This window comes from Astyanax mexicanus, chromosome 2 (genome assembly GCF_023375975.1).
Source record: "Astyanax mexicanus isolate ESR-SI-001 chromosome 2, AstMex3_surface, whole genome shotgun sequence".
Taxonomy (NCBI): Eukaryota; Metazoa; Chordata; class Actinopteri; order Characiformes; family Acestrorhamphidae; genus Astyanax; species Astyanax mexicanus.
The window spans coordinates 63,672,354-63,699,670 of record NC_064409.1 but is presented as its reverse complement, the minus strand read 5'-3'; the positions used below and the strand labels follow the sequence as shown (position 1 = coordinate 63,699,670).

Here is a 27,317-nt window from a genome sequence, read left to right as displayed (position 1 = left end):
GTCTGCAGGGACAGTGGGGAAGAGATGTGAGATAGGTCAGAGAATGTCAGTCTTACACAGGGGATGCTGTAATGGCCAGAGTTGCACTCTCCTACAAACAGCCTTATTTGTGCAGTAGCTGCAATAAACTGGGCCGAAGGGAGCTCACAACCAAAGGCTTTGCCATACGCTGCAGGAGGAACACGAAAACCCCTGACCATCACACTCACCTCAGCCACTGAGACACAAATAATACAAGGTGATCTCCACTGAACTGGGTGAAAAAGGTCTCAGCAAAACAGGTATGGTTTGTTCTGTTATCTGCAGTCTTGCAACGGTATGGGATGAGTTAATTTCAGAAGGTACAGTAACTTTCTTAAAACAAAAATGTTCCTAAATTGATTTTAGACTTGAATACATAACCCCCAAAAAATCATATTAGTGCTGTTATGTGTGTTGATAGTGTGAGGTAAAGTACATATATGTGTGGAGAATATTCAATACATTGAGGTAATGTATTTTTTTATTGATTGTAAAAAAAAAATAACTGAATCTTTTGGCCTTTCTTTCTGATGACTCTTACCATTGACTGCTATCGATACAAACATCATCACTTCTAAATCGCACCTATGTACAGTGATTCTCCTATGTGGTGACACCAATGTAATGTAATGCTGTAAAATGTAATGCTGTAATATAGAGAAGGAACGCGTAAAACACTTAGCTTCTCATGGCTCTGAGGGATAATTATCTCAGGGATAATTAGTTGTGATCATTGCACAAAAAGAACAAACCCTAAACATGGCGTTTTATACTAATCCTTTAAATTCACTCCCAGCATAACAAGCTCCAACCCTGCTCCTTCAAAACCTGCTCTTTATGATCACACAGAAGCTGCTCTAAAATCTAGTGAGACAAGTTTACATTGATTTATTCTATTTTTTATTGTAATCATTAACAAAACTCACTTTGCTATCATTTCTCTCTCTCTCTCTCTCTCTCTCTTGCTCATTCACTTATCTGTTCATCTGTTCTCTCTCTCTTTTTACCTGACTGTTTGAACTGCTCCTTTCATGTCTATCTGTCTTGTCACTTTCACTTTTTTCTTTCATTTATTTTTGACTTCTCTCTCACACTTTCATATAGGTTTTTTTTATTTTCTTTCATTTTTTCCTCTCTTATCTCACCTTTCTGTCTGTTATCTCTGTCTTTCTTCTGTCTGTCTGTCTGTCTGTCTGTTCTTTTCTGTATTTTTCCTTCTTGTCTGTTTGTCTTCTCTCATTTGTCTGTGTGTTTCTGTCTGCTTCTCTCTCTCTCTCTTTCTCTCTCTCTCTTGCCTTTCTCTCCCTGTATCTCTGTCTTTCTCTTCTGATTGTCTCTCATTTGTTTTACATTTGTCTCTCTATTATTTGTTTTTTTGTCTGTCTGTATCTATTTTCTCTCTCTCTTTCTCATCTATCTGTTCTTTATGTTTATCTCTTTCTCCCTCTCTCAATGTTTCTCTCACTCTTATTTGTCCCTTTTTCTAAAACACGTTTTTAAATGTTCCTTCTTCCTTTCTCTTATCTATCTGCCTGTTATTTATCTGTCTGTCTATCTCTTTCTAACCTGTCTGTCTTTATCTGTCCAATTCAAATCTCTCTCTCTCTCTCTCTCTCTCTCTCTCTCTCTCTCTCTCTCTCTTTCGCTCTCTGAGAGCTGGGAAAGACTTCATGAGCGCAGCGGGATCGAACCACAGTTCCAAGGACAGATGAGGCTGTCTTCCACAATTGGTTATTTGTTCAGTGGCTGCTCAAAAAGCTTTTCCACTGCTGATGAAAATGAGATAGCCCGAGAGGGTCAAGCAATGGAATGACTCATGTTCACAGCAATGTTGGCGCCTTTTCAAATAACAGTGAAATCCTTTTAAATCACAGAGAAAAAAAGAAGCACTTCACATCATTTCAGTTCTCACTGCCTCATTATCTTTGATGCCGGTGAAAAGAAAAGAGAAGCTCATCTGGACATAGGTTAAAAGCAATCTAAAGATCAGAAAGAACAGGAATGGTAGAAAATCGTCACCTGGGCCTTGACAACTGTGTACTTTCCTTTTTTCTTTTTGCACTATCAATTTCTACTTCCTGCTGTCATTGTCAAAATCACAGAATTGCTTCTGGGCCTGGAAGTCAATGAGAATCATTCCAAACAGTATTTGGTCAGTTATGGTCCTATGGTGGTCCCTTTGCTTGGGTGAGGTCAATAAACAGTCAATAAACTTACAATAAATGTACTAACTGCAGTTAGTTATTACACTGATACATAATTTGTCAGAAACTAACTGTGACTTATGACATTTCTATATCCCATGTATGCTAAATAACAATGTGTTGAGCTGTGGGACCACCAGAGTCACTTGCCTTTTTTGCTTTTTTTTAAATTATTTCAGATTTTCCCCATTTTTCCTCCCAATAAGGCTATCCAATTGTCCCACCCATTTGTGCGTCCCCATCAGCAGTGGCAACTGTGACCCTAGGAGGGTGTGAAGTCAGTCACCCTTTTTTTTAAGCTGCTGCTGATGCATCATTGCCTGAGTGGCTAGCCCACTCTGAGAAAAGCACAATGACTCGGTTTCAATACATCCCCTCACAGACGCCTCGTGCCACCCGGTGCCACCTTTGAGCGTAATGGGGAGAGAGCACCATCTACCCACCCAAAGGGTGCAAGGCCAATTTTGCTCCCTCTGGGTGCTGGCAGCTGATAGCAGAGCTACATAAACGAAAATCTAACTTGTGACCTCCCGTTCATAGTGTCAGAGCATTAGACTGACAGATTCATTCAGAGTATTCCATTTTTTTTCTGGGTAATTTTAAAGTATCCAATTTACCTCAACTTCATGTTTTTGGACTGTGGGAGGAAACCGGTGTTCCCAGAGGAAATGACTCAGATACAGGGAGAATATGAAAATTCACCCAGTTAGAGACTTGAACCCAAGACTCCTGAGCTGGGAGGCAAACGTGCTAACCACTAAGCCACTGTGCTCACTTGACTGTTCAAATGGGCAGTTTTAGTCAGATGCCGCCAATCATTATCATTATCACTCACTGTGCTGTCCACTGTGAGTGCTAACGCCTTGTATTATTATGTAAATTGGTACACACATGACACTCTGGATCTGGAAATTATAAATGACTGATAAGTGTTTAACCTCACTCACACAAGATAAAAACACTTAACTAATTATACACCTATGGGTGTTTCCAAGCTGTCCACTGAGGTAACACTTTATGGTCAGTTTACACACTTCTTTTCCATCACTTTTGACATTTTGTCAGTGCATTCTTCTTCTTTTCTTTATTTCCATTTATCACACAAGTCAGTGTCTGTCATGTCCACTGAGGTGATCCAGTCCAGTGGGGGCGGTATGGGGCAGCGCTCTGAGCTACACATGTCTTCCAACTCGTTCTCCACCTCCACCTCCTCCTCAAGCTCCTACTCCATCAGCTCCACACGTCTGAGAAAGGTCTCTCAAACCTCCAGGCTGCTCGAGGGTAATATTAAATATTTAACTTTCTAGAAGGCATTGTGAACAGTTTCATAAATGTTCTTTACACTCACACATCTCTATCACAAACGTGGTGGTTTATGAATCCAAAAGTGTTTTTTTATATGGCAAGGGTGGGAAACTGAGGACTAGAGTCCAGCACTGTTTGCTGATTTTCCTATTCTAGCACACCTACTAATTATGTCAATAAACAGGTGAGTTTTTCTCTGCATGAATCTCGCCCTCCAGGATTTGTCAATCATAGTTGCTGAAAGATCCTTTCTTTATATATATATATATATATATATATATATATATATATATATATATATATATATATATAGGTGATTTTCTCATCAATTTACAAGGAGGGTTGCTGCCGATGCAGCATTGCCGAGTAGCATCACAGCGACTGGGTTCCGATACATCAGCTCACAGGCGCCTTGTGCTAATTCACATCACCCTTTGGAGTGATGTGAGGAGAGAACGCCTTCTACCCACCCAGAGAGAGCAAGGCCAATTGTGCTCTTTTAGGGCTCCAGCAGCCAATGGCAAGCTGCATGACCGGGATTCGGACCAGCAATCTCTCGATCATAGCAGCAGCGCCTTAGTCTGCTGGATCAATCAGAGCCCTAAGCTCAAAGATCCTTTCGAGGCACATTCGCTAAAAATAAAAAAGACTATTTCTGGTGTCCTACCTCGACTGCAACCTAGGCTTTAGCATGCATCTGCTGTCTCATTTATATTTTTGAAGCACACCTAGCATGTCAGTAGAAGTGTTTACTGCCAAGACCTGTATGATTCAGAGCCATATGGGAGCGAGCGACGTTTTGAAGCTTTTTCAAATCCAAATTCTGCGGCAAATCTTTTTTTTCACATCAAACCTGGCAGATGTTCAGCTACTCCAGCTTTGGCTAAGCCTGCCTGTGCATGGCAATGATGGATTGAGTGTGATAATTATAATCAGATGGAACGACACACAGGCATGCAGTTTTGCTGGAATGAAATATGACGAATTTGTGTCCACAAACAAAATCTCAAAGCGCTTTGTTGCTGAGAGTTCTGCTAACTTAAATTTCAATATCTGTTGCATATTATGTAGGAGTGTATGTTTAAATGTCTGTTCCGTCCAACAGAGCAGTCAGGAGTGCAGCGTAAGATCTCAGGTGTGATGGAGTCATTCAGTCAGGTGCAAAAGAGCTCTGAGATCCCTGCAGGAGAGAGCATTCCAGATTTCGAGGACAGGCCTCGCTCTGTTACAGGTCAAGAAGGTGAGATACCCACAACCACTGACCCTGATAGGACCCATCACTAGCATCTACATTCAAGACCAACACTGTACACTTGACAACATTTTTGGATTTCCCAGTTAGATGGATGGATGGATGGATGGATGGATGGATACTTTATTGACTGCCAGTAGCAGACTATAGGAGACTATAAGAAGACTATAGAAGACTATAGAAGATTCTAACTTAGGTTTAAAATATTACCTATACATAATAAGATATAAGTAAAAAATAAATAATATATACATGAATATGTAAACACAAAAACTATACAAAATGTGAAAGTAACAAGCCATAGTCATAAGGTAGTGCAGTAATATAGAATACATTATGTATAGGAGATAGAAGGTATTAGCAGATATGAAAAATACCAAACATAAACCTGAGCAAGTATTGTATTTAAGTTAAATGTGAGTAGTGTCCAGGAGTGCAAATGTACAGGATGTACCATAAAATGTTAAAATAGAGTCACAGAGTGCAGATGTACATGTTGTACAGAGTGTGATTACTGGACAGATAAAAATAGGCTGTGATTTAAAAAAAAGTTGGGTTGGTGTTGCCCATAGAGGCCCTACATGGTCATGTTACCTGTAACATAATACATACAGGCACCTGTAATTATATAATATTAAGAAGATTGTTCCACAATGTCCAATTCAAACCAATATCAAGCTCAATTTACAGTATTTGGCCACATCTATATTCATATTCATAAATGTAGAGCTGTTTAGAGCACAGCTAATTACGTAGCTCTTTGGCTGACATCTTACTTTCCCAGAGCTTAAACTTTTAAACTAAGCTATTTCTCTAGATAAGGATGTTCTGGTGTTGATTTTTCCCCCCAAAATGAGAAAAGCAGACATATGGACTTCTTGGTGGGTATGCATTGTCTTATTTAATGGTGTATTTGGACAGGTTGGACATGTTGTAGTTCCTTGTGAAAACTACAGGCTAATTTACTGGACTCCACCATCTGAAAAATGTAGTGCCATTTGGATTCAAATTTCTGTGTTTTTTTTAGGCAGTTGTCACAGAAAATAAGGTGCATCTCAAAAGTTATACAGAACATTTTGGATAGAGCTAAAATAAATCCTGACTCTAAATTACAATTCAAAAGACAACACAGTTTATAATGTAGAAATTTGAACCAATCTTTTATCATGGTAGTATTTAAGCACCATGACAAGTCTTTAAATATTTGTAATTAAACAAGCTCAGTTACTTTGCAGGGAACAAAGCTGCGTTTAAAGCAAAGGCATCCGGCAACCCCAAACCAACTGTAACCTGGACCAGAGAGAGCGGCAAACCGATGACAGAGGGTGCCAGGACCTTCTATGATGACATCAATAAGCAGTATGTGTTAAAGGTGAGGGAACAGTAAACCTTCTTTGTTCAACAGGAGTCTGGAATTTCCAAAGCTGCAGAGCAAACCATGATAATGCAGTGATAAAGGGCCTCACAGATAATTACAAAGGCATTACCTTTTCAGAGGAATACACTAAAGTGCAACAAGAAATGGTTAATGAGGTCAATTGCAGCTTCTAACATTGCAAATGAGTCATGTACCTCTGAGTAAAGTATAATTTAAGGCATATATGATGAAGTTATAGCTAGATAGATGATTCTTATGGATATACTAAGTTAAAAGTGCTTGGAAATTTTGCATGTATATATCTATAGCTGCTGATAATGTGGCATTCAATCAAAGCAGTAAAAAATTGATTTTATTCTGGGTTTTTGTGCAAAACTACAAAATATGTTTTGGAAATGCACCACATGCACTGCATTTCCCATAATGCCCTACTGTCTTTCCAAACACTTGAGCAGCTAATGATTTCAGTCATGGCTAGTTTGTTTTGTCAACATATAAAACATGATATAATGAAAGTTCATAGGTAGCTGTATTTTTTTTTAGTTACAGCCACTTTATGTTCACACAATGAGCCTCATGCTATACCCAACAAATAAACTACTCATTTTAGAAGCATAAACAGAATGTAATGATGCAAAGGCAAAAAAAAAAGAAAATCACAATTTAACTTGTAGGAAAGGAATAATTATTGCAAGAAATGTGGAGGCAGATTTGGCAAATTTTGGCACAAAACTGAGAAGATTTAATATGTTTGTGTTTTTGCTTGTTGACCAAAGTGCACCAACGAAAGTGCATTTAGTTTGTTAGTTTCTCATCCATGCCAGAGTAACACCCACAGCATTAAATCACTTCATCTATTTAGTGTTTATCAGGCTTTTTACTAGACAACAGTTGTGCTCCTACGATTGATTAGCAAGAAGATGGGTACAGCTGTGCCCCTATAAATTCTGTGTGTCCTCCAGTTGTCTAGGAACGCCCCCGGCATTACATTAGCATTACAAATCTCAGCTGATTCTGGAACTTCTGGAGTTTATTTGCTTCTACTTTGCCTTAACTTAAAATCTTTGTTTCCCAAAGGCTGGCAATGACATCCATTTCTCAAACGCAGTGACTACGTCATTGATTTAGCACCATCTGTTTTTCAATTATCAAGGAGAGAACGTGTTCAATGTACAGTTAAATACGTTAGCAGGTAAATTCAGCACTGTATGTTATTCCCAGTCTGCTGCCTTCAGAGAGGCTTAACATGTCATTATGAAGTAATTAAGATTTAGATGTTGACATATGCATTGGTTTCCACCATCTGGTTGATGAGAAGGGTGCCAAACATGCAGAATTAATCCCTAGATATCATGCTGCTCCCTGTTGGCCATTAGTGATACTGCAGCTGTTCTCTCTCTTTATGTCATGTTTTCTCCTTCTTTTTTGTTTATAACTTTTACATATTGGAATATTATGTACTAATAATAAGATTATTTTTTCTGGGTTTGTTTGTGTTTTTTGTAGATTAAAAACCTGACCATGGAGGATGCTGATGTGTACAAGTGCATTGCATCTAATTGCCATGGGGATGCTATATACTCTGTCTCACTTGTTGTGACTGAAAGTAGGTTTGCATTTTAATCAGTGTTTAAACTCTTGCAATGAACAAACTAAATGAACAAAGCACATCACCAGGATTATAATGTTGACTACCTAATATAAATGCTTACAATTTATGATATTTGGACCAAGAGGAATGCTACCAAATCAATTAAATAGCTTTGTTTTACATTGACCTCCACTGAAAGTTGAAAAGATGTTTTTCCTTATCCTGTAAAGTTTTTTTTTTTTTTTTTGCTTAAAATGTTTTTGTTTGATAGTGAGAAAATAATGCCACCATAAACTTTTGCACAGTAAATTTACCAGTGTTAAATCAGTGCTATTAGTGTTCAGTTACCACTATGAGTGTTACAATTATATGACTATGATGCTATAAGATGTTTTTGCCTTTTATTCTCATCTCTTTTTAAGATCCAGCACTGGACTTTAAGAAAAAGTTGAAGAAAAGGTAAGATTTCTTAATCAAATCAAGTGAAATCAAATCAGGTTTACTGTAACATCACATGTGGACAGATTTACAGGTGAGTGAAAAATTGCTCTAATTTGGTGAGGAAAGGCTACACCAAATTATATACAAGGTATTATATTTATATAAATAAAGGACAGAGATACAGTTTTTTATATTATTATATATAAAGACATTAGATAGATGTGAATCTAGATGTATGTCACAGAATGGAGTGTGGAAAAACAATCATGTTTACTGATTTGCAAATTAAAAAATATACACTGTGGAGGAAAAAAATGAAGGAAAAGCAAAGAAAAAAAGATTTTCCATTGTAGACTCTCTTATACCAGTATATTTTAGTCCAAAAACAGGCTCCATCACATATGTGCTCATAACTGTCAACAGAATTTAGGTTTAGTTTTGCTACAGAGTTTGTTAATAATCTCAGCAAATAAAAAAACAGCACGATTAATTAAGATATGCATGCATTACCTTCCACCATCTGCTCTACTGCATATGCTTTCTGGCATAAGTCCCCATCATGGAGGACGTGCCGTATGTTGCATGAGCGTTTGAGAGACGTGATCATGTGCCGCAGGAGTGTGGAGAAGAAGGAGAAGAAGCCTCCCACAGAGGAGGAGATGCTGAAGATCCTGGCCGGGGCTGAGAAGAAAGACTACGAGCGCATCTGTGCAGAGTATGGCTTCACTGATTTCAGAGGAATCCTCAAGAAACTCAAAGAGATGAAGAAGAAAGTGGATGTGGAAGTGGGTGTCAAACCCAAGTGGGACAAGCACTAATTTTAATTCATAATTAATGCATAATCACATGACAATTTCTTTATGAGGTACACTGATTTAAGTGTATTAGGTGATGCTTGTTTGATTACTCAGACTGATTGCGTTCTGTTGCCAGATGGTGCGAGTTTTGAAACCCTTGGAGAATGTAACAGCGAAGGAGGACTCTAATGTAGTTTTTGACACTATTCTGGAGCTGAAAGATCCGAATATCAGGATGCTGTGGTTTCAGGTAAACATACATGTGCATGTCTTTGAAGCTACATGTCTTTAAGATGGTGACTTTAAACAAGAAGAAAGAATTTATGGACCATTTATCACACATGCCAAATTTCTTGGTATAGGAAGTAGTATCCTGTCCCATGACTTTTGCCATGTCCCATAGAAGCTAAAGAACATTACTCGCAGTTGTGGGATTAGTGTGTGGGCTGTTCTGCACTGAATGTTGATGTGACTAATGCTGGGTTGCTTGTTTGTTCATATGGACAGTTGTAGCCAGAAGCTGCCAATCACAATCATTACCACCCAAAAAAGGAGGTAAAAAATGTACAATCTTATAAAAATAATAAATATAATAATATAAATAGTAAAAATGCGCACCAATAAACCATGCGAACACGCTGTGTCCTCGGATTGGTCAGAGCTGTCTGATGTGGGAACAAGAAAGTAAATATTCTGTGTTAACATTGCGGTAAAGGGAGTATTTTGTCATATTAAATGTCAAATGACAACCAATGTTAAGGTCAGGATTTTCAGTTGTATTGTAAAGCCAGTCATACCTTACGTAGTTAAGACCTGGGAGACCACTGTGTCCACAATTAAAGGAATCTAGGAATTCATTATAACATACCTTAGAAGAATTCTTCAGATAAGAATTGTCCCAGCGAATAAGTTTCTCTGAAAATGCTGGCAATGGATAGGCCAAGCGAAGAGGGGTCACCCTATAAACACATAACACAGTGATGTGAAGGCAAACATGAAAAGGAAACACCACAGCTGGGGACAGCTGAAACTAATAGCTCAGACAAGGCCATGACCAGGACCAAGTCTGATTGGGGAGGAGGATGATTTGAAATAGATATGAGACTAATGTAGTTAGATACTTTTCTACCCAAACTGCCAAATGCCACCATTGTTCGTGCTCATGACTTAATTACTAAATAAATTAAAGCTTACATACAGTATATTAAATGTCAAACATCATCACTACATCGATTATCACATTATAGAGACTTCCTGTGGGCTTTCTACAAGTATAATGAGATATAAAGCCATTAACATTAGTTCAGTATTTGGGGAGTGAGGGCACTAACAACATTTACACAATTTTAGTGCACAGGGACATTTTGGGACATTTTGAGCATATCCCAATATAAAAAGGTAAAATGTTTCTGATAATATACAGCTCTGGAATAAAGTAGGAGACAAAATGTAAAGTTTATTTGATTTTACCTAATTAAAAACCTCTGGAATAAAATCTGAAGGAAGATGGATGATCACAAGCCAGCAAACCAAGCTGAACTGCTTGAATTTTTGCACCATGATTGGAAAAAAGTTATCCAAAAGCAGTGTGTAAGACTGGTGGAGGAGAACCTGCCAAGATGCATGAATACTGTGATTAAAAACAGGGTTATTCCACCAAATATTGATTTCTGAGCTTTTAAAACTTTATGAATATGAACTTGTTTTCTTTGCATTATTTGAGGTCTGAAAGCTCTACATCTCTTTTGTTATTTCAGCCATTTCTCATTTTCTGCAAATAAATGCTCTAAATGACAATATTTTTATATGGAATTTGGGAGAAATGTTATCTGTAGTTTATAGAATAAATTAATAATCTTAATTTTTCTCATAGCAAAATAGCAAAATAGCAAAATCAGAGAAACTGATTCAGAAAATGAAGTGGTCTCTTCCATTTTTTTTTTCTGGCAACCTATGTGGATATATATGCATTCAGAATGGGTTATTCGAGTGATGTTTAGGAGTTTAAAGAGTAAACAACCTTTCTATTGACGTCTAATCCTAACCCTAAATCTTTAAATAGTTATCCCTGGTTATCAATCAATCTTCTAAATAACAATCAATCTCTCACAAAATTAGTTCTCAATGAAACCAAATGTCAAGCATTCTTCTCTGTTATCTCTTGAAGAATCATTTACTGCTTTAATTTATTGTTAAGATTGTATGCATAGAGAGTAGTTGAGATCCTGTGAGCTAGTTTAGAGAACAAAGCTTCTCCTGGACGTCCCCAGTCTCCGCTCCAGTAGAGGTATTCAATTCCATCCCCAGCTCACCTGATTTAACATCATTAGGCACTTATTTACCAAACCAGGTGTTAGGATGCTTACTAATATTAATAATACTAGACTCTCTTGAGGAGAACTCTGGAGATGTTTTAATGAGAAATGTAAAACAAGTTATGTTTATGTTAATATACTTAACAAAAACACTTACTGGTAGATGATGAGCTTTTTAATTCTAATTTTCACAGGTGCATCAAACCTTTTTGGTTAATGTGGTCTGTGTGTGTGTGTGTGTGTGTGTGTGTGTGTGTACTCATTTGTTATTCAGGGCGAGGAGCTGCTGCGGATTCAGTACTCTCTCGGGAAGTATGAAGTTAAACAGCTGGGTACTAAGCACATGCTGTGTATCTCCAGCGTGTGTCTGGCAGACTCTGGCACATACTCTCTAAAAGTTGGAGACAAGATCCTGTCGGCCAAGCTGACTGTCATAGGCATGTATCACTCAACATATACTGTACAACAGTGTAGCTTCATATTCTAAACCTGAACACTCCTTCACATTCACTCCGTCTCAGACAAACACAGAAAAAGTGCCAAGACACAAAGTAAGATAAAGCAATGTCACTGTCTCATCAGCTTTTCCTTCCTCTCTCCTTCTCTTTTTATCTCATCCCTTCACCCCTTTATTCTCTCCAATGCTAGAAGAGCCTTTGAAGTTCGCGACAGATCTGAAGCCCCTGCGAGTGACGGAGAGACAGACCGCTGTGTTTGAGGTGCATCTCTCCAAGAGGGCTGACACCCCTCCGGTGTGGAAGTTTAAAGGGAAGGAGCTAAAGCGAGATGAGAAGTTCGATGTGTGTGTGTCTGAGGACGGCCTCACTTACACTTTAAAGATCAAGGACGTGCGTCCCAGCGACACTGGGGACTTTACTATCAGCATCGGAGACTTGACCACTACAGCCCAGCTCTTCATTGAACGTAAGTGTCCTTGTGGGAACTTTTCTGATCATAAATAACCAAAAATATAAACATTAAAATGGGCATTTTTTTTATCTGTGCACTACTATGTAGTTAGAAATCAGCAGAGGTGGAAAAAGTACTGAAAAATTAAGTAATTAAGTAAAAGTACCTTTACTTTGCTAAAATTCTACTCAAGTAAAAGTAAAAGTACCCATCTAAAAAATCTACTCGAGTAAAAGTAAAAAGTACTCAATTTAAAATGTACTTTGAGTAAAAATTACATTTACTTTTAATTATTTGATGTAAAAAAGTAAAAACAAATCATAAATTAAATCATTTTAATGAACTATTATTCCACGTAATAATTTGGACCTTTCAGGCAGTATTTGTTCAAACCACCGCATAAAACATTTTCAAGAACAATTGGCATAGGTTTCTATTATCCATATTTTTTTTACTATTAAAAAGGTATGGTCATATATGTGACTATAAACTGTATTTTTTTTTAGGACGTTATTGCCTCGTTATTCCACGCGCGACCATTTTTTACTCAGTAACTGGAAGTTTTCAAATGTAGCGAAGTAAATTACTTGTGTAAAAATGTACTTGAGTCAAAATAAATTACCTATTTTAAAAACTACTTTAAAAATTACAAATTACTCATAAAATCTACTGAATTACAGTAACTTGAGTAAATGTAGTTCATTACTTTCCACCTCTGGAAATGAGCTGTTTATTTTTAGTAATAGAAATGTATACACTATAAATACAATTGCTTCTAAAAACAACACAACTATTTAACATAGTTCTACTTAATATTTGAATTATTGTAAGAAAGATACAAGCCTATAAATGGTGTGCAGTAGTGCAGTAAACACTATTTTGAGAGTCCACTAATGACAAATCTAGTCCACTAGATGGTCACCTTGTCCATTTAACTATTGCATATTGCTGAATGTTATATTTAGTGAACTCTAACCTCACTCAATATAAACAAATATTTAATTTATATCTTAATCCTACAACAAACTCCAGCCTCAATGTTACAGCCAATCTGCTAATCTTACCTGATTACTAATCTTACCTGTCAGGTAGATTCAAAGATTCAAAGAGTTTATTTTTTATGTGCACAGTAAAAAAAACATGTTTCCTCGTACAACAAAATTCTTTCTTTGCTCCTTGCCCTAAGAGACGCATTAAGAGAAAAGTAGAAAATATACAATAAAGCAAAATATTACAAACAAACTGACTCAATATTAATATTAAATTGGTGTTAAATTTATATCCAGGATGGCAATAAGTACATGGTGACAGTAATATGTCATGGATATTATTTACAAGTAAGTACATGATTATCTATTATGTCTATATATACATTTTTGCAGTAACGTGATCATGTGCCTCTGAGAAATGTCCTAGACATGTAAACGTGTAGAAAGTAAAGTGCAGGGTTATTTCCAGAGGTGGAAAGTAATGCATTACATTTACTCATGTTACTGTAATTGAGTAGATTTTATGAGTAATTTGTAATTTTTAAAGTAGTTTTTAAAATAGGTCATTTTACTTTTACTCAAGTACATTTTGACAAAAGTAATTTACTTTGCTACATTGGAAAGCTCCCGATTACTGAGTAAAAAATAAAATGCTGGAAAAAAAACAATTGTCTAAATTAAAAAATATATTAATTGGCGCGGATGCACCGGCGCACAGATGCTTGCGCGTGGAATAACGAGGCAATAACTTCCTCATGCAATACAAAATGTGCCCCGCCGGACAGAGCTGTCAGCTTTCAAAACTTCCGCATCAAACCTGAGAAAGCTTATGGTTGTAAGTATTTTTATCATTAAACAATCTGCTTGAATGTTAAAAAAAAACATTTAATAGCAGTTAAAGCATAGCAATTGCAAATTAAAATCTAACAATGACCTGTAAAACTGTAAAAAATATTTTTTAAAAGTAAAGGAAAAAAAATTTAAAAGTAAAGGAAAAAATTGGATCATAGAAACCTATGCCACTTGTTCTTGAAAATGTTTTATGGGGTGGTCTGAACAAATACTGCCTGAATAGTTCAAATTATTATGTGAGATAATAGTTCATTAAAAACAATTTAACTTATGATTTGTTGTACTTTTTTACATCAAATAATTAAAATGAACTCTGTAACTTTTACTCAAATTGAGTACTTTTTACTTTTACTTGAGTAGATTTTTAGATGGGTACTTTTACTTTTACTTGAGTAGAATTTTAACAAAGTAAAGATACTTTTACTTAATTACAATTTTTCTGTACTTTTTCCACCTCTGGTTATTTCTGTAATAGAAGGTTTAAAGTAAGGTCTGCAGCCTCCAGGACTCCAGAGCCATCAGCCTGTTGAAGTCCAGCAACTACATATCTGTACAATGAATGATTATAAAGTTATGTCACAGAGGGACATAACTTTAGTGTGGATTTTGCTGTCAATTGTATAAAATGTGTGTATGCAGCTCAGTTGTCTATGCTGCAAATCAAATTTCAATAAAGTATAAAGCAATACTAAAATGTAAATTAAAGTAAGGTATTATTGTCAATAATAGTAGACGTTTTTAACCTGTGGGCCAGATGGTTGATTACATTTTCAGGTGGACCAAGGAAAGTTTGAGGAGGATTAAATTGGTCACCCCTAGCCAACAGGATAATATGATTGTATATTGAAAGCCATTAATATGAATAAACATCATCAGTTAGTTCAAATTTAGAAGAATCTACAGAAGAAAATAATACAGAATGAGTAAGATCTTCTATTGATGTGAAGTGAGTTCTTTCTTTTTTCATTAGGGATCCCAATCAAGTTTGTGAGTCATCTGAAGAACGTACGAGTGAAGGAGAAAGGCAAGGCCAGGCTGGAGGCAGAGATGAGCTCCAAAGACGTTCAGGTGAGGTGGCTGAAGGACGGGAAAGACATCACTAATAACTCACGCTACATCTTCATGAGGGAAGGCAAGAGGGCTGAGCTCATCATGGAAGACTGTGAACTGGAAGACAGAGGAGAATATTCCATCGTCTGCACTCAAGATAATGACAGCAATAAATACGTCAGCTCCTCCAACCTCACTGTGGAAGGTAAAGGACAAAAATGAAGGCAGTGTACAGTCTAAATGGACGGATGGATAGATGCCTGGCCAAAAAAAAAAGGTCACACACTCTAATATTTCGTTGAATCGCTTTCAGCTTTGATTGCGGCACACCTTCACTGTGGCATTGTTTCAATATGTCTCTGCAATGTCACAAGATTTATTTCAATCCAGTGTTGCATTAATTTTTCACCAAGATCTTGCGGCATTGATGATGGTAGAGTCTGACCACTGCACAAAGCAGCTCTTCTCCAGCACATCCCAAAGATTCTCAATGAGGTTAAGATCTGGACTCTGTGGACAACTCTCAATCCATGTGTGAAAATGATGATCTCATGCTTCCTAATGAATCACTCTTTCACAATTCCAGCCCCATGAATCCTGACATTGTCATCTTGGAATATGTCCATGCCATCAGTGAAGGAAAAAAATCCATTGATGGAACAACCTGGTCTATATTCAGTATATTCAGGTAGTCAGCTGACCTCATTCTTTCAGCACATACTGTTGCTGAACCAAGACCTGCAGACCAACTGCAGCATCAACCCCACATAATTTGTTTAGTTAAACCCAGGTGGCGACTTTTTTTTTTTTGGACAGGCAGTGTAGTATAATAATAGTGTTAAGATTATAAAACTAAATAGAACTTTATTCTCAGCTCTTTTCTTGTTTTTTCTTTTCTCTGTGTGTAAATGTGTGTAGAGCGCTTTGCCACAGTGAAGAGCAGCATGTCAGATGTTCAGTGTCCCTCAGGATCCCCCGCAGAGCTCTGTGTGGTTCTGGATGATGAGAAAGTAGATGGTGTCTGGCTGAAAGATGGTAAAGAGGTAAAAGACCTTTATCAGTAAAATCCTGGAGCACTCGGAATAAAAGAAGCTCCAGTATTAGTTTGTGTGTGTGTGTGTGTGTGTGTCGCTGCAGATCACGGATCTGAGAGGGGTCCAGGTGGTGAAGCAGGGTGCTGTTCATAAACTGCTGATCAGAAACGTGGGAGATGAACACGAGGGCCAATACACCTTCAGAGCGAAAGGAGCGGAGAGTGAGGCCGTGCTGAATATAGCCAGTAAGACTTACTTTAAATATGTTTTAGAGTGAATACTCTGCAATTTACATTATGTATTTTACTTAGGATCCAAAACCTGAGGTTGTCAATCCATTTGTGACAGTGGCTGCATATAACAACAGTAGTTGCATTATTAAATGGATTATTAATGTGTAAATGCACAGCTAATTTTACTTGCTGTATGTACTACCTATCAGTTCTTTGAGCAATGTCATAAAAACTAAGCACTTCTGGATCCAATCCCATATCTCTTTTACGAACACGGTTCTTAATGGAATGAAAAATGGTTTCATCTATCAGTGTAAGCTGATATCTGAGTCTGATCTCTGTAGATCCCCCTGTTATTGATCCCGCTCTGCTGGAGATGCTATCCAGCCAGCCGGTGACTGTGAAAGCTGGAGAGATGGCCACGATTAAGATCCCTTTCAAGGGCAAACCTGCACCAAAGGTAACTTGGTACAGAGACGGGCTGGAGCTGGTCGAGGACAGACGGGCAGTGGTGCAGCGGGATCGAGATTCCAGCACATTAGTGATTCATAAATGTGTGAGAGAGGACAGCGGAACTGTCATGCTCAGACTGAAAAGTGACTGTGGATCAGCCAGTGCCACTGTGCAGCTGAATGTGATTGGTGAGCCCATAGAAAAAAAAAAAACTTCATTTAGTTATTTTGCAGTAAATACAAAATTAAAAACACATTTGATCATTTCTGCAGTATTTCAGTGGGTGGTTGTATTAGTGTTAATAGCAAAAGCACTATTTTGTAAGACAGGCCTCTAAGCTTATATATTCACACAGCAAGGAAAAGTGTCCCAAATCTGATATTTTTAATCATATGTAAAACACACCTGAATCTGGCATTTTAAGTTCTAATTTGGACCACTTTCATAAGCAGTACTAAAATATATTACATATTCTATTCTCAGCAATGTGACTCACTATAAACAATCAGATCAGAATTCAAATGTAACTTTTACATCAAGTTAAAATGGAAAGGAAAATAACAGACACAAGTAGAAAGGAAAATGGACACCAGCAGTCAGTAAGGGTTTCAATGGAAGGAGAGTGAGGTAACAGATCTCATAAATATCTGGGTGATGTTTCCTGTTCAAATTAAATAGGGAGTTTCATGTCGCAACCTCTTTTTTTTCTAAAAAAAATGTGAAGGACAAGCTCATCAAAAAAAAAAATATAAGACACCTGAGGAACACAGACCAGTAGTTGCTGGGTCTTTGTGTGTAAGTGGGTGTGAGCAGCCAAGTGGCTGCTATTCTTTATTTCGAGCTCTCGGGTCTCTTGGACCTCTATCATGTTTTTCCTTTTACCAAAAGAACAGAGAAAAGAAGTTTCAAAAGTTACATTTAACTGTGGAAGGTTGTGCCTTCCTCTTGTCTCTTTCTGTTTCCACTTTTCAGTGTCTTAGTTCCCTATTTTTGTTGGAGCAGCCATTTTGTTCATTTTGTCCATTTTACCTTTCTTCTGGGAAAGCCAGCTTTCTCCCTAGCATCCTTTGTTCTTTTACTGCAGAAATTCCCACATTAGGTGTGGTCATTTATTTTGGTTTCCACCTGTTTTCAGTATCCACATTATTTTTAGTTTGACTCAGTTTTTTTCTCAGTCTTGTCTACTTTGCACTTGGGTCCTATTAACTACCTTTACTAGGTGGCTCACCCAGTTAGGAAGCTTTGCTGTGAACAGTAAGACCTAGGTTCAACCCCCTAATCTGGGTGAGCCCTTAAGCTTACAACAAAACAAAACAAAACCTCATATGAAGCCTTTGAAAATGTGTTTCAGTTTTTGAGTCTGAATCGTTCCAATGAATGTAGGATATGGATCACAAAAAACATTGGGTTTGGTTACATTTAGTTACTGTTTGAGCATAACCTTAGGTTTTTTGTTGAATAAAAATACTGTATGTCTATCTTAGTGTTAATCCAACATAGAATTTTTAAAAGTAAGTCATAAGAAGTGCTTAAAGTTTTCAGGGCCACCGAATTCACTAACTTTAGAGATGTCCTTCTGTTGCTCTTCAGACCGTCCTAAACCACCACAGGGTAAAGTGGATTTTCTGGAATGTAGTGGCAAGTGCATTACAATGAAGTGGAAAGCACCACGGGACAACGGGGGCAAAAAGGTGACCAGTTTCGTCATTGAGAGACGCATGACTGGAAAGAAGTCATGGATCAAGGTTGGAGAGGTGGATGGAGACATCACCACCTTCTGTAATGACACGGTGGAGGAGGGGAAGCCGTACCAGTACCGCATTAGAGCAGTGAACTCACAGGGTCTGAGTGATCCTTTGGAGACCGAGCAGGTCTATGCTGGAGAACCTATTGGTGAGTGCCAGCAGCAAAGTATCATAAAATACTCAGTATTACATACAAACACATACAGCTCTCTGTAGAAAAGCTGTAGGATGGGTTTCAATCATGCACAGGATTTTTCTACTACTTTCAAATCATAAAGAGCTTGTTAATTAGTCAGTTAGCTGAATCAGTTATGTGCTTGGGCAGGGTGTCCTTGAGTGGGATTTTGAAATAATGTGTCCAAACCCAAAATGTTAACAAAAAGTTAATGAAAGCCAGCACTTTATTTTTGTTTACTTTTGCGGACATAACTCCTATAGGTCAAGCACTAATAATGAAATCTGTTTGAGGACTGTCAAAAGAACATCCTGGGCTTTCAGTTGCGGGGGTATGACAACAGATCACAGGGTCTTTCTTTTAAAATTAGCAGACATCAAGGCATTCACATTTTTAAAAAGGCAAGTGATCAGTTTTTTTTTAGAATCTTAACTTAATTGTTGCAAGATTTCACAGATGTACAGTATTTCCGACTCTTTCAAACCACAGCTTTTATTCAGTGTCTTGTGGAGGGGACAGTTTTTAAGCAATTTCCATACTGTAAGAAGCAGAGGGCTGAGTGAGGCCAATAGAATTTTATTTAGAATGGTAGAAGATGAGACAGACTCAGAGCTGTCAGGAGATGAATTGGAGGAGGGCAAAACAAAAGAGCAGGAAGGTGGATGTAGAAAGTTTCTATGTGGGTCTTGACGTACATTTTTTTCAGCTTATATTTTTCCTCTTTATTTTTCTTTACTAATGTATGTATCCATTCTTCTAGAAAGACTCCTCCTATGGAGCATGTTTTACGTGTTTACAGATGTATACCATATCACCCTATATAAGCAGGTCCCTCAGTCCTGTTAGAGAGAGCAGGAACATTGAATTGGGCAACATCTCTCTCCAGGGCTGGCCTAGAACCACCTTGAAGATATTGTCTCAGTCTTTGTAATAAATAATTATATTACACCTAAGGCAGTGTCTGCAGCGTCTTCTTCCTCATCTTCAAGCATCTTCACAGCAAAAATACAGTGATAAACAACAGTATTAATAGGATATTCATCCATATTTAGACTTAAACTATGACTAAAGCAAAAAGATTGATAACTCTAGCTTTCAAAAACAATTCCTTTCTAATAATTCTTCCTTTTTCAGAACCTCCTAGTTTGGTCCCTCAGCCCCAGATCAGTGATGTAACTAAAGATTCAGCCACAGTCACATGGACTAATCCGGCCCAGGACGGTGGTGCTCCTGTTCTGGGTTACATAGTGGAACGCAGAAAGAAAGGAAGCAGTATGTGGATGTCCATCAGCAAGGAACTAATCCAAGGTAAAAGAGCCCTTCTCTCATTTACACTACCCATGTATAACGTATAATGTAGTCCAGTCTAAAATAAAGATTCAGGAACCGCTAAAGAGAGATTATCTTAATAGTTAAATAGTCCAGACCTTTTGATTCACAGTCATCATTTTCATAGATAAAAAGTACTACATCCGTGAAGGTCAGGACCATAACTCAGCAAATGTTATCTCTTTTCAGACACAAAGTGTGTGGTAGATGGCTTAGTGGAGGATATGGAGTATGAGTTCAGAGTGACTGCTGTCAACAGAGCTGGAGAGGGGACACCCAGTGCCTCATCCAACACAGTGCTGGCCAAGGATCCCACACGTGAGCTTTACACTTCTGTGAAGTAGAATTCCACCACAAAGTCATTATTTTTTATAGAATACTATGTTGTAGAGAAAGTTTTGGCTAAGAGTTTTGTGTCTAAAACACAAATATAGTCATTTTAAAGACAAGAAAACCACCAGAGCACCAGTTATATAATATATCAGATATTAATCAGCATGTTCTTTAGTGATGTACCTTTTAGATGCATTAAAATAAAAGTGCCTGATTCCTATCAACACCCCTGTTACTCCGTAATAAACACATTTTTGAAAAATCAGAAAATGAAGGCACCAAAATGTTTCTCTCCCCCATCAGGAGCTCCTGGTCTGGTTGGGAAATTTCATGTAATAGACTCCTCTAACACCTCCATATCTCTGGCCTGGTGTTCTCCTGAGCTGGGAGACAACCCAACCGGATATATCCTGGAGATGCGCCCTGAAGATGGGAAGGAATGGGCCAAATACACAAAGATTCCCATCACTGGTACCTCCTACAATGTTGGTGGCCTGCAGGAGCGGATGAAGTACTATTTCCGTATCAGAGCTGTCAATCAGGGGGGCATTGGAGAACCAATAGAGCTGGAGCATGGTGTTCTTGCTCTGCCACCACCAGGTGATATATATATACTGAAACAAAAATGTGGCTTCTATTAAAGATGAACTTCTATTATACAGCTGTTATACACTATTTGTTATCATTATCTGTTTTTTTTATGTGTTCCTGTACAGAACCCCCAAAGTTTAATCTCCAGGGCAAGGTGAAACATCAGATTTTGGTGCGAGCTGGATGCACACTGTGTATCCCTGTGTCCTTTAGTGTAAGTGCTGTCAGCTCTGTTTAGGATGAACCACTTTTTAAGTAAACTAAAAATATATTTTTTTGGTGTAAATCTATTATTGTTACCAAAAGGTTATCGTCACCTAGTAAACAATACAGAATAAACAGAGCTGTTTTGGTACCACTTTAAAATAAGTCTACCTTTATAAAGGGTTTACAAATGGTTTACAATTAGTTTATTAATGATTACTAATTAGGTTGTAAATGCCTTAAAAATCATTAATAATCAGTTATAACACTTACATAGAAAGGGCAACAATGACCTGTTGTTTGCCAAATAGTGAACCCACAGCCATCTATATTGTTACCCTTTCTATGTATTTGTTATACCTGATTATTAATGAGTTTTAAGGCATTTACAACCTAATTAGTAACCATTAATAAACTAATTGTAAACCATTTATAAACCCTTTATAAAGGGAGTCTTATTTTAAAGTGGTACCACCGTTTTTGTGCCGAAATGCAATTCCTCTTTGTGTGCATGTGCATCGAACAGCAGTATAGCTTATTACAATAAGATAGATAGATTATTGTATCTACTGTGTGTGTATATATATGTATATATATATATATATATATATATATATATATATATATATATATATATATATATATATATGCATTTTTTTTGGACTATAGGGTGCGCTTAAAATACCTTAATTTTCCCAAAAATCATGAGTGCACCTTATAATCCGGTGCACCTTTTGTATGAATTCTACCAGTTGTACCAGTCAGGTTGTAAGAAGCAGTAAAGCCACTCCGCTGAAGTGGAGCATTATAAAGAAGTTTTACTTTCTCCAGTACCAAGTTTCTCCAGTACCAAGGCTTGGCAGTATTAGCATTAGCCGCTAACTGCAGAGCTAGCTCTTTCACCCTTCAGAGGTAAGTATATATTGGACTCTAGTCTGTGTGTCTGTCGCGGGACAAACCACTAACTGATAGTGCCCTGGTTTACTGGAATATTTAGGGTTACTCAGTGTAGCGCTGTCAGGTGGCATTTACTACCGCTAAGCACTGCTTACCACTGCTAACCGTGCTGTTGAAAATATTGAAAATCTAAGTTTACTGTAAATATATGTATATATGCTTTAATTACCCAAATAAACAGTTACAGAAGAAAAACTTGATTAACATCCAACGCTTGTTTGACTTTAAAAGAAAAGTTTTTACAAGACCTGCTGACTTAGACCTGGCAACACCCTTGTTCCTTACTGTTGTCGCTTAAAATGTGCCTTAGAATCCAGTGCACTTTATAGTCCGTAAATACGGTAAATTAATCCATATTCTGATATGTTGTTCTGCTGCATTACAAAGTCTGTCAGACAGGCAAAATTTGGTAAACACTTAGTAAGGCGACTGCATTCTATATTAGTATTGGGGAGATGCATCCCGAGAAGGTAATGATGACAGGATGTTACAAAGTACTTTAGTCTGCTCACTAAACTGCAGTGTGAAACCAAAACTATCCGGACCAAATGTATACCACCATGCAACAAACACAGGAACCTTGGTGCAGCCTCTGGTCTGGACTTTCAGGTAATGAAAATGTCTAATGTGTGAACAGTAATGTGAGACTCCTGTATTTTCAGGGCTCTCCTCCTCCAGAGGTCACCTGGCTGAAAGATGGTGTTCCAACCAGAGGCCAGGAGGTCATTTCTAAGGGGAAGAACGATTCGCAGTTCATGATTACCTCATGTCAGCGCTCTGATTCTGGAGTGTACCGTGTTATCCTCAGCAATGACTGCGGGGAGGTTCACTACGACATCAGCGTCCGTGTCACTGGTACTGAATCATCTACAGTCAGTAGAGGTACTTATACTGAAGAACAGGGCATGATAACTTCTTCTTTTTGTGTTTTTTTTTAGATGCTCCTCGTTCTCCTAAGAACTTGCATCTGGTAGAGGAGGTCCAGGGTACAGTAACTCTGCATTGGGACCACACTCCGGACCTCACTGAAGATGAGCACACTCATTATATCATCCTTAAGAGAGATACCAGTACAACCACCTGGTTTACGGCTGCTGAGCACGTCTTCAGCAGCAAGTACACCGTCACTGGCCTGTTTCCTGGCCGCAAGTACTACTTCCGAGTCATCGCACGCAATCTCATTGGGGACAGTGATCCTCTGGATGCAAAGGAGCCTTTCAGCATCGAAAAGGAGCATGGTAATGCTCAGAGTGGTTTATGCAGCCTATTTTATATGCTTTTAATTTAGTGTATTAAATTGCACAGAAATATGCACCTAAATAGTCCAGCACCTAAACTACATAGATTAAGAATTAGAATTATGAATTATAATTAACTAGAGCCTACAACAACATTTTAGATGCTAGTTTAGATGATAGTTTAGTGGCTTTTACCCATATGTTACTTTAATGATGGCCTAGCATCATTTTTTATCTTATTGAATTACATCTGCTAAATGAAAATACACTTCAACAATTCCTTATACAGCTCTAGAAAAAAAGTTTCTCTAATTTTGCTATTTATAGGTAAATGTTTGAGTAAAATGAACATTGTTCTTTCTATACATTCTATAAACTACGGACCATTTCTCCCAAATTCCAAATAAAAATATTGTCAGTTAGAGCATTTGTTTGAAGAAAATGAGAAATGGCTTCAGATGGAGTTCAGAAATCAATATTTGCTGGAATAACCCTGGTTTTTAATCCCATATTTCATACATCTTGGCATGTTCTCCTCCACCAGTCTTACACACTGCTTTAAGATACATTTATGCCACTCCTGGTGCAAAAATTCAAGCAGTTCAGCTTGGTTTGATGGCTTGTGATCATCCATCTTCTTCCTGATTATATTCCAGAGGTTTTCAATTTGGTAAAATCAAAGAAACTCATAATTTTTAAGTGGTCTCTTATTTTTTGAGAGATGTAAATATAGAGTATGATTTATTATAATAAATGAAAAGAAATGTATTATTTTTATTTTTAAACAAATCTTATCATAATAGTGATTATAAGTACTGTTCAGTATTGAATACTGTGCTGTATGTTAGAGATGTGGGAGGTCAGGAACATATCCTCCTGTACAACCAGCACTGTCAGGACTGGCCACTAATAATTATCTGATTTGACTGAGGTTCTGGCCACAGTTGTTTTGCTTTCAGGGTTATAAGTCATAAAAATGCACAGGTGCATCTCTGACCATCAAAAATAAGTGTTAACTAGTATGTTTCTGTTACATTTGCTTACTTTTACATATAATCTAAACTCTCTTTCCAGAAAACCTCACCTTGCAGATGAAGCCCTTCACCCATAAGCATCATGAGGTCAAGCCTGGGATCCTCTTGCCCCTGAAGAACCATGCTGTTTGCTCTGGCAATGACTGCACCATGAGCTGCGCCTTCTTTGGCTTCCCCGTCCCGCAGGTCTCCTGGTTTAAGGAGGATGTGAGTATTTTAGACAGCCCTCGCTACTGGCAGAGCAGCACTGATGGAGTCTGCACCCTCACCATCCCCACCTGCACAGTTAAGGACAGCGGAGAATACACCTTGCTGGTGGAGAACAAGCTGGGGAAGGCCAAGTGCAAGTGCAGCCTTGTGGTCTTCGGTATGTACAGCATAACAAAAATGCATCACAATAAATAGATCATATTTTTGCTGTGCAAAAAAAAAGCATGTATCTCTAAAAATGCAACTTTAGAGGATTTGGAAAGAAAACGTATTTGAACTCTTTGGGATTACTTTGATTTCTGCATACATTGGTCATTAAATGTGTTCAATTAAAAGTCACAACAATAGACAAACACAGTCTGCTTAAACTAATAGCACACAAAAAAGTATTTAAACCTTTGGATTTAATAACTGATTGACCCTCCTTTAGCATCAAGAACCTCAACCAAATGTTTTCTGTAGCTGGAGATTAGACCTGCACAACAGTCAGGAGAATTTTTGGACCATTCCTCTTCACAAAACTGTTTCAGTTCAGCTATAATATTCTTGGGATATCTGGTGTGAATCGCTCTCTTGAGGTCATGATGCCACAGCATCTCAATTGGGTTGAGGTCAGGACTCTCCATAAGGCGTAATTTCGTCTGTTGAAGCCATTCGGTTGTTGAATTATTTCTATGTTTTGGGTCATACTTATAATTATATAAACCTTCATATAAACGATTATATTTTTTTGTGGTATTAGTTTACGCAAACTGTGTTTGTCTATTGTTGTGACTTAGATTAAGATCAGAAAACATTTAATGACCAATTTATGCAGAAATCCAAGTATTCCAAAAGGGTTCACATACATTTTCTTGCAACTGTAGCTTTGTGCAAATTTTATACCAACTTTAGAGATACATTTTTCTTTGGAAGGCAACAATATTAGCTTGAATAAGTTAATACATTGAGATTAGATTACTTTGATGTTTCATTAGATGGCGCCACTTCTTAATGAACAAACCTTCACTTGAAGACTCTGAATTTTATTTTAATTTCCTCTTGTGCTGCAGATAAGGATGATAACAGACTGCTGGAGCACCTGACTCAGGAATCTTGGAAAGAAAAGCTCATCATCTAAGGGAAGCACAATCCAAAGCACCTGTCTGGAATTATTAGCTGAATGCATAAAAAGTAAAATGCACATTTTATCAAATCTTTCTCAGTGGGTTGTTTAAGATGCATCTGATTTAAAAAACTAAAAAACTGAATAGAAACACAAAGCATGTTTTCAGGTTTGCTTAATTAAACTTAATCTTTATTACTAACATTAATACAAAAAGCAAATAAAAGAAACAAATATTGAATCTTATGATTAGGTTCTTTTCTTCTAACTAAAAATATGCCCTCTATATATTCATATATGCATAAAAAAAATGCCCAAAATGTTTTGTTTTTTTTTTTGGTTTGCCAATTACTTGATTTTAATAGTGAACAAATTGTAAAATGTGTGAGTGTAAAGAACCTTCATGTGTAACCCTCCTGTTAATTAATTTATGGATTACAATAGCTGGTTTAAATTTTTAAAGGTAGAACAAGAAAATATTTTTAATCATTTCTGCAACATGAAATTACTAGAGTAATACATATCAAAGCTGTCCAATAAAAAACACTTGGTACACTTGAAACAGCAACTTTACAGGAGAGAGAAAAAAACCTTGTAAATTTTCAATGGAAGTCAATGTTTAAAGGAGTTTATTTCAGGTCATTTTGAACAGTTTCTATTGGTCCATCAAGAAACTTTGGCACAGTGTAAGGGACAGTTTGTCTGTTTAAATTATGTAGTAAACTGAAAATCGACAAAAACGAAGATAAGTGTTTTTCATTGGACAACGATGCTTACAGTACACACATTTCCAGTCAGTTTGACCCAGTAGTGATGATAAAGTCTTTAAACGGTAAACATTTAGAACAAAACTAAAGCCAATTTTTAAAAGTTACTCAGTGAATCATAATCTGTGAGGGGGGAAATTTTTAATTATACCCAAACTTATTTTCATATTAATTGAAGTAAAGATTATAATTATTGGGGAGAAAACTTTTGATGTCCTTTTGGTTTGTTAAATAGTGTGAAACACAGGTCAGTTTGACCAGGAAACATTACAGCTGGTACTGGAAATTTGAAATTGAGCAAAACAGGAGGGTAAATAACCACCAGATAATGTACAGGCTCTGGCATAACCTTTAAACTGTGTAGATCTCTACCTTACAATATATAAAGTTTTTTTTTTTGTTTAACCATCTCTCACTCTTTGTGATTTCCTTTCAATTTTATCTTTTATTCTACAATAAATTCACTATTAAATCTTCCTAATAAAACCTGCAGCATATCATAAAGCACAGTGTCTTTCATGGTGTTGATTTTCCCAGAACGAAGGTGAGTTGTTTTGGAACTTTAACAGATCATTAACTGCACCGCTCTGGTTTGGGTTTGACCTTACTGCACACTGCAGGCCGAGGACATGACAGCGTGAGTTGTTAATCATGAAACAATTCCACAGGGAGTGTGAGAGAAAGCTGAGAGAGAAAAATCACAAGACAAACATTAATAACAGGCTCACCGGGGCATATTATGGTCACGGGATGCGGGTGAGCACACCTATTAAACCTGTATTGAAGGTACCACAATATACCCTGG

At 37.3% G+C, this 27,317-nt stretch overlaps 1 protein-coding gene across 1 annotated transcript; it reads left to right on the top strand.

The window, feature by feature from the left end:
* The first annotated feature begins 3,340 nt into the window (after positions 1 to 3,340).
* On the top strand, positions 3,341 to 26,841 carry LOC103038037 (immunoglobulin superfamily member 22). The gene is made up of 22 exons (XM_022672116.2): positions 3,341 to 3,506; positions 4,636 to 4,770; positions 6,018 to 6,154; positions 7,667 to 7,766; positions 8,174 to 8,210; positions 8,809 to 8,977; positions 9,126 to 9,239; positions 11,579 to 11,741; positions 11,953 to 12,228; positions 15,025 to 15,309; positions 16,023 to 16,147; positions 16,242 to 16,383; positions 16,716 to 17,012; positions 18,415 to 18,717; positions 19,879 to 20,052; positions 20,263 to 20,391; positions 20,710 to 21,006; positions 21,123 to 21,211; positions 22,821 to 23,013; positions 23,097 to 23,396; positions 24,471 to 24,797; positions 25,693 to 26,841. The coding sequence occupies exons 1-22, from the start codon at positions 3,344 to 3,346 to the stop codon at positions 25,758 to 25,760; spliced, it is 4,023 nt and encodes a 1,340-aa protein (XP_022527837.2). The 5' UTR covers positions 3,341 to 3,343; the 3' UTR covers positions 25,761 to 26,841.
* Positions 26,842 to 27,317: the final 476 nt, after the last annotated feature.